General features: G+C 45.2%; 1 protein-coding gene across 1 annotated transcript in view; it reads right to left on the bottom strand.

The window, feature by feature from the left end:
- Positions 1 to 4: 4 nt before the first annotated feature.
- The window catches only part of LOC130201302 (pleckstrin homology domain-containing family G member 3), a 30901-nt gene continuing 21961 nt past the window's right edge, over positions 5 to 8944 (bottom strand). Inside the window, exons 7-19 of the mRNA XM_056426189.1 lie at positions 8727 to 8877; positions 8396 to 8527; positions 7749 to 7931; positions 7518 to 7610; positions 6777 to 6863; positions 6647 to 6677; positions 6360 to 6461; positions 6222 to 6254; positions 5500 to 5510; positions 4784 to 5158; positions 3840 to 3956; positions 1530 to 2979; positions 5 to 1440 (exon numbers count right to left, since the gene is read on the bottom strand). Coding sequence (XP_056282164.1) covers positions 749 to 1440; positions 1530 to 2979; positions 3840 to 3956; positions 4784 to 5158; positions 5500 to 5510; positions 6222 to 6254; positions 6360 to 6461; positions 6647 to 6677; positions 6777 to 6863; positions 7518 to 7610; positions 7749 to 7931; positions 8396 to 8527; positions 8727 to 8877 — 3457 coding nt within the window. The 3' untranslated portion in view covers positions 5 to 748. The remainder of the gene's footprint in view (positions 1441 to 1529; positions 2980 to 3839; positions 3957 to 4783; positions 5159 to 5499; positions 5511 to 6221; positions 6255 to 6359; positions 6462 to 6646; positions 6678 to 6776; positions 6864 to 7517; positions 7611 to 7748; positions 7932 to 8395; positions 8528 to 8726; positions 8878 to 8944) is intronic.

Raw genomic sequence — 8944 nt, 5'->3', positions numbered from 1 at the left:
TTAGAACATTAACCATATCCGTTTTTATTGAAAATATGGAAAAACTTCAAGTATGAAATATAATATGTTCTGGAATGGAAAAGTAAAAAGGGCTGCTACGGGTCAGTATTTACACGGGGCCAATCTCTCCCAAATATACAGTTTCATAAATAAAAATAAAAGACAATATACAGCTTGAGAAAAATAAAGCTCCAGTGATAGTTTGTGAAATAATTTTAGAAGCAGCTACAGTAAACGTGGAAGCCAATTACTGTTGTGAACACATGCATTAAAGTCGACAAATTTAAAAAATGAAAATAAAAACTCTTTGGTGTATGGTTGGAGACTTTACCAACTTTTCCTTGTTGCTTTCCCCTGAAACTCTAGCTGACAGTTTACATGGTGAATGATAATAGTGCTATATGGTTATAGCAAGAATCACCAACAGTGTGTGGAACCAAATCGATGCAAATAATTATAAAGTACAACTTAATCCTCAATTACCGGGGAATACATACAGATCTTTACAAAAACTTGTAGTGCAGACAATTACCAATGTACAAATATTGCAATGCACCTTTTTTAAAAGACAATATGCTATTTCATCATGGCCCTCACCAACGACCAATAATATAATCACCGTGACTGGAGACAATGTGCGGACAACAAGTTGCATTCTTTTGAAGGGAAATGAGAACGTTGACAAACACCACGTAACTGGTTTCCACGTGATAGACCCTGATTAAAAATGTTGACATAATTCACATGTTCATGAGCTCGTGGTTAAGCTCTGGAACTTCTCTCGTAAACTTTTCACGAGTTTACTTTCCGTAATTTTCCCTGAACCCGGGGCAGCAGGCTTTGTGGTACAGTCGAGGTCGTCCTGGAGAACATTGTCCCCGTCTTTGCCAGTTTCTCTTGGTTTCAGAGGCACCTGACTTGTTGTGAAGCAGGTCCGCACAGGTTCCTGAAGGTTCTGTACTTCATGGAGGGGAAGAGACCCAAGCATGTGGTCCAGGGAGCTCCATCTGCACAGCTGGGGCTGAAGCTGGGGCCGGGCCCGCTCCTCGACCTCATGACACCTTTCTTTGTATGCGTTTTCAGACTGTGACCTCGGACTGTCTGTCAGAGCGTTGTGAAGGTCAGAGGAGCTATTGTACTCGTGTGAGCATCCATTGCACTCGTTTGTACAGCACTCCAGCATCCCGTGGTGGACTGTGCCGCCAGGGGTTACTTTTGAAGAGTGGGGAGTGTCTCTGTATTTGGTGCGCAGCTCCTGTACGTCGGGCCAGTGGAAGGTCACCGTCTCCGACGCTGGGCTTTGTGGGCTGGTAACGGTGCTCTGGGAGCTGGGTCCAGAGCTGGGTCCAGAGCTGGGGGTCTGGACCGGGCTTGGAGAACGCTCTTCGTGGACGACTGACTGATCGCAAGTGTTCATGGGCAACCTCAGGTTGGGTTTACCTGCACACATAAACAAAAACAGACATAAAATGCTTTTCAGTTGTCTTCATACATGAGCTTAAGAGGAAAGCAGTAAGCATCCTATTTACCCTTTTTCCTCAACTGCATCTTCTCCTCACGGACAGCAGGCAAACCCTTGAAGCCCTGTTGATTTGCTCTCTCTCGGTTCCTCGGCCAGACGATTGGCCCGTTACTTTTGATGCGCTGACTGTACTGACGTGCCAGCTGGAACACCTTGTTCTTCATCTTCCCCATGTCTTGTAGGATCTGGTCCTCATCCAAGCTCGTCCGGAAGCTTATTATCTTGGGTACCTGGCCGTGGTTGACGCAGCTCCTGTCTGGAGACGTGGAGTCCTGACACGATCCCCCTTCAACTGCTGGAAAAGTTGTGGTGGGAGATGAGAGGGAAGAGCCATCTGAGGCGCTGCCTTTTTCAGACTCTTCTAAAATAGGAGATGGTTGCTTACTGGTTTGAACATCCAACGTGTCTAAGCTGACATCCCATGCCGTTTCTAATCTTGAGTAGTTAACTTTCTCCTCTGAATTTCGCAGGACTTCCTGGCTGTCCTCCTCCATTTCCATGTCTTTCCAGACCTTGAGCATGTCCGATGAGGTTCTGAACTCCTCCTCTGTGGTAAAGGCATCTGAGATGCTCTGAGATCGAGCCTTAGCCACCACTGGTCTCTGTGCTTCAGTCTTTTGATGAGAGTCATAGTTCCGACTCTTTTCCAAGCCAGGAAGGTCAAATACGGACCAGGAAGTGGGGCGGTTCCGAGAGAGGCCTTTCCTATGAACCGAGACGGCCTGCTCCTGAGGAACACTGTTGAGCTGTCGGCTGAGGTGCCGGACCAGACCTGCTGGGATATAGGAGAGACTCTCACGGCGCTTGATGCTAAAGGTAGCGTCTTGGTTCTCAGCATGCTCGTAGTATCGTCTGATCTTGCAGATGAGGAGGAGGTCTTGTTTAGAAAGAGTGGACCCGTGTTCCTCTTCAACGAGGGCGCTCAGTGCGGGATCGGGAGCAGGTGTTGACAGATCAACCTCGGAGACCACCTGTGGCTCTGGGGAAGAGTTACACAGCATTTGAGTCTGTTGCTCTAAATCCATGCAAGCTGAGGGGCTTTCGAAGACGTCATAATCTATGGAGGGTGAGGGGCACGCGAGGGACCCCAGGTCTTCTGAAACCAGACTGCTCCGCCTCGAAAGGTTGCCGATGAAGCGCTCGGCTATCACACTCGCCTGGTCCAACACGGAGGAAGGTAGGATGCTTTTATTGTCTGAAAGCACCTCTTCGTCTTCTTCCGAGAGCTCCCCATTCGTCAGTGCGCTCGTCTCCTCCGCTTGGAGAACAGAGGAATCGCTCTCCCTTTCGTCTTCCTCCGCAGTTCCTCCCGTGTCATCCTGAGGTTCTGGTGCGTCGCCTCCTTGTTGCAACGGGTTGACCGGAGACTCGGGGCCCTGGGAGTAATGCACCTCCGGCTGGAGGCTCTTTCTTGCTTGAGGGACACGGTCCAGAGGGCACAGCTCCTCCACACTGACCTGAAATATGACAGGAGTGTTTGTAAAGTGGGATGTAACGAGTAAAACGGGATTACGATGGCGAGCACTCTCCGTTACCCGTTAACGTCATGGACTTGGGCAGTTTAATCTAAAGCATCCGCAATTTATGATGCATGATGCCTTTCTTATGAGGCCCACTTGAGCTTGTATGCATGTTTGAAACTGGTATGAAATGAAGGAGACATTTTGATTGTATTTGCTGCTCAATTGTGAATGACTCCTTCTCCCATTCCTGTTGCCCGTGGCGAGACAGACTGTGAGCGTTGCGCTGATGTCGCCCGTGTCTTTTAATCTTAACTCGTTTCCAGGTGTTGCCTCTTTTGGAGTGCCGGCAATTGCAAAGTGTAGCTTGGAGCCATGTGGTGGAGATAAGGTCACGAAGACAAACCATCTACATTGGGCTCACATGCAGCAGCTGTTTAGAGCTCTTACAGCTCTCGCAGCAGGTAAAGGCTGCTCCAAAATAAAATGATGCTCTTTGTCAGTGGGAAAGCTGACCATTGTGTATGTGGCATTTTCATTTCCAGGACCACAGATAAACATCAGGCACTAATTCAGCTCCAGGCATGTTTTTTTTTAAATACACCAAGAGAAGTGCTGTGCTCATAGAAAAGGGCACTTATGACTGAAACATCTATTGCAGTATTGAATAAGGCTGCTCTCATTCATCGATAGACTAGAACAGCAAATAGACAATGGCTCGAAAATGCGCTTAGCAATACTAAGTGCATAAGGATAGATGGGTATTCTTCAACAGAGTGAACACATGTCAGAAGAAGGCTAAGAGAATGTGTGAACATGAATGGATGGTGTATACAACGATACAATACTTCAAGTACCTGTGTGACAAGAGTTTCTTTCACAGCCACATCCACATGGTTTTCCTCCTGCCTGTGAGTGGGTACCTCCTCTGTTGGTGTAGTTCTGAATTCAGCTGCATCTCCGATCTGATCATCCTGAAAGCGCAAAGCAGGCCATTACACTTTGTATGTATTCCAATTCATCCCGGAGATCACACTGTGAGGCAGCATGCATCAGAAGACTCTGTCACAGTGGGCAAACATTTCCAAGAGACTTAATGTGTCGTAAGGTCAGCTTTGAAAAATCCACTACAATGGTTATGATAACAGTCTTTATTGTAATTATTTGATTATTAATTTATATTCAGAAACAATACTGCGATACCAATTAACGGTAACAAAGACTTGAATATTCGGAGAGGAGTTGTGGTGAGGAAATATGATTATCAAAGTGCAAGGCTTTTGCAATTATAAAGATCAGTTAATTAGACGGCTACATTAACCTTTGAAGTCAACCCACATTCATCAGGGCCCAGTAAGCCACTGGTTCTAATGCAAATGCAGGCACGGTATCAACAGAATAACCATCAGCATAAATCACGCCCATAATCATGAAACATAGCACACTTCAACGACAAAAATAAGGGTAAACATCCATCGGAGGAGAACGGTGCATGCACAGAATGATGAAGTCCAACTCCAAAACAAAGAAATCAAACACATGCACACAGTTTGACGTTTTATAATTCACCGTGAGCAGTTTGGGAGAACTTCAGTCCATGCACTTCAACAGAGGGAATTCAACCTGAGGCGTACAATGTGCACAGTGCAAATGGTAGCAGGTGTTAGTTGGTTCTATTTATGAAGTATAAAAACTGGCAGATGGGCGAGAGCCAGCGTGGGAGAAAGAGCGGTGGAGAGTGATGGTAAGCCAGTGGAATGGAGCAGGAAAGGGGAAACCCGTGGGTGGCAGAAACCCTCACCGTTGTGAAGTGAGTAGAAAGCAAAGCCTGGGCTCTATAGTGCCAGCAGGAGATGGCTGCCAGCACCGAGCTGGCAAAGTCGGCTACCTGGTCGTCTCCCATCAGTATATCTTCCTTGTAACTCTCCCCCTCCTTCTCTTCCATTGCCTCCTCGGCCTTATCCAGCTGCAGCACCCCCTCGCTGGATGGAGAGTCCAGTTTCGGGTCACTGTCAGGAGGACTTAGCTGCTCCAGGGAATCCCTTCTGGGACTTAGATCCTCCACACATGGCCTCTCAGCCTGGGTCTCACTGAGACAGGAGGCCAGCGTACTGACACTAGTGGCCGGCTGGAGGGAGCACCTCTCCCCCAGCAGTGCACCCTCACTGTCTGCGTGCTGTAGCGTGAAGTCATAGACATGTGGTTTGTTATTGCAAGGCCAGTGCTAGAGCCGTGATGTGATCGCAAGGCTGGAAACGGGACGGAATCATCAATAAAGCCGCTTCAGCTTTAGGTGAGATGTGATTATTGCATTACGGGTACCGTAAGTCAAAGTGTGTTCTGGGAAGATACGGTTTGTAGTTTCTCAATTTTTGATTCGAGTTCTTTTGCAATTAGAATAGAAAGTTAACCGTATCTCACCACAGCACACCGACCTAAAAATTACTTTCATACGACAGAACGAAAAAGCTTATTAAGGTTTAATAAAAACGATCACATTTGAATTTCAGCCCTTACCTTCAGAACAGCTGCACGGAGAACAAAGACAAAGAGGAGGAGACACAAACAAAAGAGAACGTCAACATCCAGGAAAAAAAGCATGCTTAAGTCACATTATTATATATATAATCATTATATCATCATATTACAGGACAAAATAACCTGAATACGACATGCATCACGTACAATAATGGTCAGGACACAAGCTCTGCCTACACAATCATAGCTTAGGCGAGGCAGCAGTTAGTCTGGCCCAGACTTAAGGGAGGCCGTGTGATTCGATAAATACCAATCAGAAACATATTCGTCCCAGAGGCTGAAACAGGACTTGATGCAATTAGCCAGGATGTGATGACCTCCTCCCTCACTGATATGGAATGGTTGACATGAAAATTGCTTCTTGGAAAAAATGTATCTGGACTCGGTGCAAAGGAGAAGAGGGGACACAAATACAGAGGTTTCTCTTTCATAATGGACAATTAGACGTGGCATATAATTAACTTCATTACGTGTGAGGCCAGTGGAGTGGGAGTGTGTCTTTTGATCTGTTTTCCGGATGTCTTTGAGGGAGAACAAAGCAGCAGCGCAACAGAGACAAGCTCCTTTTGGTCAGACGAAAAACAACCGTTGTTTGTTTCGGACTCCACTGGACAGCACCAAGAACCCGGATCATGACCTCATGGCTGCCCAAACCGAACATCCAGTGAGCATAAACAATCAACCCATCAAGCTGTACCAACCTTTTGCGCTTCTCATGATTTGTTTCGCAGGCTCTAAAAAGAAAATGAAGGTTAAAAGTGACAATTAATCATCAGCAATATTATTCCATAATCCTTAAATAATGTTACATGATGAAAAGACAAGAGTAGTTTTCTAACCTGATCTCCTTCTCCCATTCCACCCTCCAAGATGGAAGTCATCAGCTTGGCAGGACTCGGCATTCTTCAGCCTCTCAGGAGTATAGTAGTACTTCCCTGGATCTGAGCAACAGGATACGTCATTACACAACATGTTCTGCTTATACATATTTTGGGCTACACCTTCCTGGTTAATTCCACAGCATTTTACATTTTCCTCTTAAAATTACCCCCCCTCCTCTTTTGTTCGCAGCATCTTTGGTTGCTATGGAAACCATTCAATTAACCTTGGATTTGTAACAACTTACAGATAGAATTGTCCAGGATGGCTTCTTTTGCCTTCGGAGAAAAAATATGATTGTGATTAAATATATGAGGCAATTCTTCCAGAGCAAGGAATCATTTTCAAAGTCCTCTCTGAGGTGCCGCGTTGTTTACCTTCTGTGGCACGATGGTGTTGTGGTTCTCAAGAATGAGCCTCTTAATGTGATGGGCCCAGAGACGCTTCTCCTCCACCGACTTGGCCTGAAACAACAAGCACTCGTCATTTAGAAAAGAGTCAGAGGTTATGAAGACACACCAGGTCGATACACGGAGGCTCTCAGAATACAGACGGACTAATATTTATTTTTAACAGCCAGTCTAAGACTACAAAATCACAAACAAACACAGCAGGCATTCTGGACTATTTCTGCACAATTGATGCAATATTATGTTTTCTGTAACTGTAGAAGGACAAGCGGTTGACATTAAGGCTGCATTCACATGGAATCAGGCAGATGGACAACACCTCCTGGTTGGCAGGGAAACAACCACAAATCAGTCTGACGGGTCTGGAATGAAATATATTCAATAACAAAATGATGCGTCTATAAATTGATTTAGTTATCCTATAAAATGCTCCTTTTTCTTAATATTATATTGCAAACTTAAACATTATTATTGTGGGATGGAGCTACGTAACATCCGCTTGTAAGCTCTGTCAAAGAAGGCGGAAAAACCTATTTTTATATTTTAACTTTGGACGGCAGTGATATCGATCATGAATATTATTCTCTGCTGGCTTCACCCAATTTCACACCCTGCTCTCGTCCACGGACGCGATATCCGGTTTGTGATCTACCATCTGCCTGATTCCATGTGAATGAAGCATAACTGGTGTTTCCAGTTAACATTTACCTGCACTGTATGGGGTTGCTTGGGATGCTTAAAATAGATAACACTGAAGAGCAGGGGATCCTTGGCACTGTCAAGTAGCATTAGGGTGGAGCACTGCAACAACAACATATGTAGTGATGTACCTGAGGGTTAATCCAAGTATTTCTGTTCTACACCAGCATCATTCAGCTCATCTACATTTTTTATTTAGCTATTAAATCACTAATCAATGAAAACGTGTCAAAAACATACTGATATGTGGATCTTGTAGACAAAGTGGTCCCCTCTTCTCTTGGTAATGAGAAGCATCTTTTCAAAGAGGAAGAGCGTACGGGTGTTCTTCGCCCGCAGGACATGAAAGGTGCCCTCCAGCACCAGCTCTCCATAGGTGGTCAGGTCAGCACCCTTCCAGTTGATGAGAAGAGACTGTATCTCCTGCAGATGCACAAGAAAGCACACACACACACACACGCACACAGTGTCATGTTCCTCTAGCATGCAAGAAAATAAATGTCAGAGCTCATTTTTAATCCTTCTACAACGCGCCAGGAATAAAAACTGGCCAATCAGTCAAGGATTCAAAGTAAGAATATCCTTTAAGAGCTGTAACACTCAACTAGACTATCGCGCAATACCATATTATGACGATTCAAGGATTGGGAGATATAAAATATGCAAGAGATGGAAGCAAATATCTGGAATAAATAAATATGCTGGCCATCAAAAGACTTTTTGGCCAGCGGGTACAAAAGAAAACAGAAAGTCAGAGTGTAACAGAGCTGCTGGTCTTGCAAATTGACCTCACAGAGCACATGTTGAACTGTCTGTAAGCCCTGCTTGGCAATGACATATATATATATATATAGAGGATTTTGGCATGCATGATATTTCGTTCTGACCTGCACTCTGACAGCATGTTCATGTTTCCTCTTCATATCGTTGATGTACCAGGCCACGCCGGTCATGGTGTCGATGGCCTCCTGAATGACCTCATAGCCCTCCTCGTCAGAGTCAAAGTGCTTCGCAATTTCCTTTACAAGAGATGAGGGACAATTACAATTTCTGACAGGGCAGCCCTACAGGGAGCCAGTTAGGTTCTTCCCCACACAAAGAAGGATGTATGTTCAAATCAATCTTTTTGAGACTTGACTGTTGCTTTATCTTATAAAATACCAAAAATCTTTTATTCTCGAATTGTGTTACGAAATGGCTACGGAAGACATTCGGTACCTGAAGCAGCAGGTGATACTTCAGGATCCTCTGAACCGGCTTTAGCAGATAGGAGCCCAGAGGGAGGCAGCGCTTCAGAGCAGCCTGTCGATCCCTAAAGAACGTGGCCAAAGTTTTGCTCCTCATGCAGTCGGTCAGCGCTGCCACTGAGCTGGAGGACGAAAGAGAATCAGATCAACCATGTCAAATTAGTCTCTCAGAGGAAATGTTATAGCAAA

Source organism: Pseudoliparis swirei, chromosome 11, assembly GCF_029220125.1.
Source record: "Pseudoliparis swirei isolate HS2019 ecotype Mariana Trench chromosome 11, NWPU_hadal_v1, whole genome shotgun sequence".
In the NCBI taxonomy this organism is placed as follows: Eukaryota; Metazoa; Chordata; class Actinopteri; order Perciformes; family Liparidae; genus Pseudoliparis; species Pseudoliparis swirei.
Note: the sequence above shows the minus strand (reverse complement) of the source record. Positions and strands in the feature narration are given on the sequence as shown.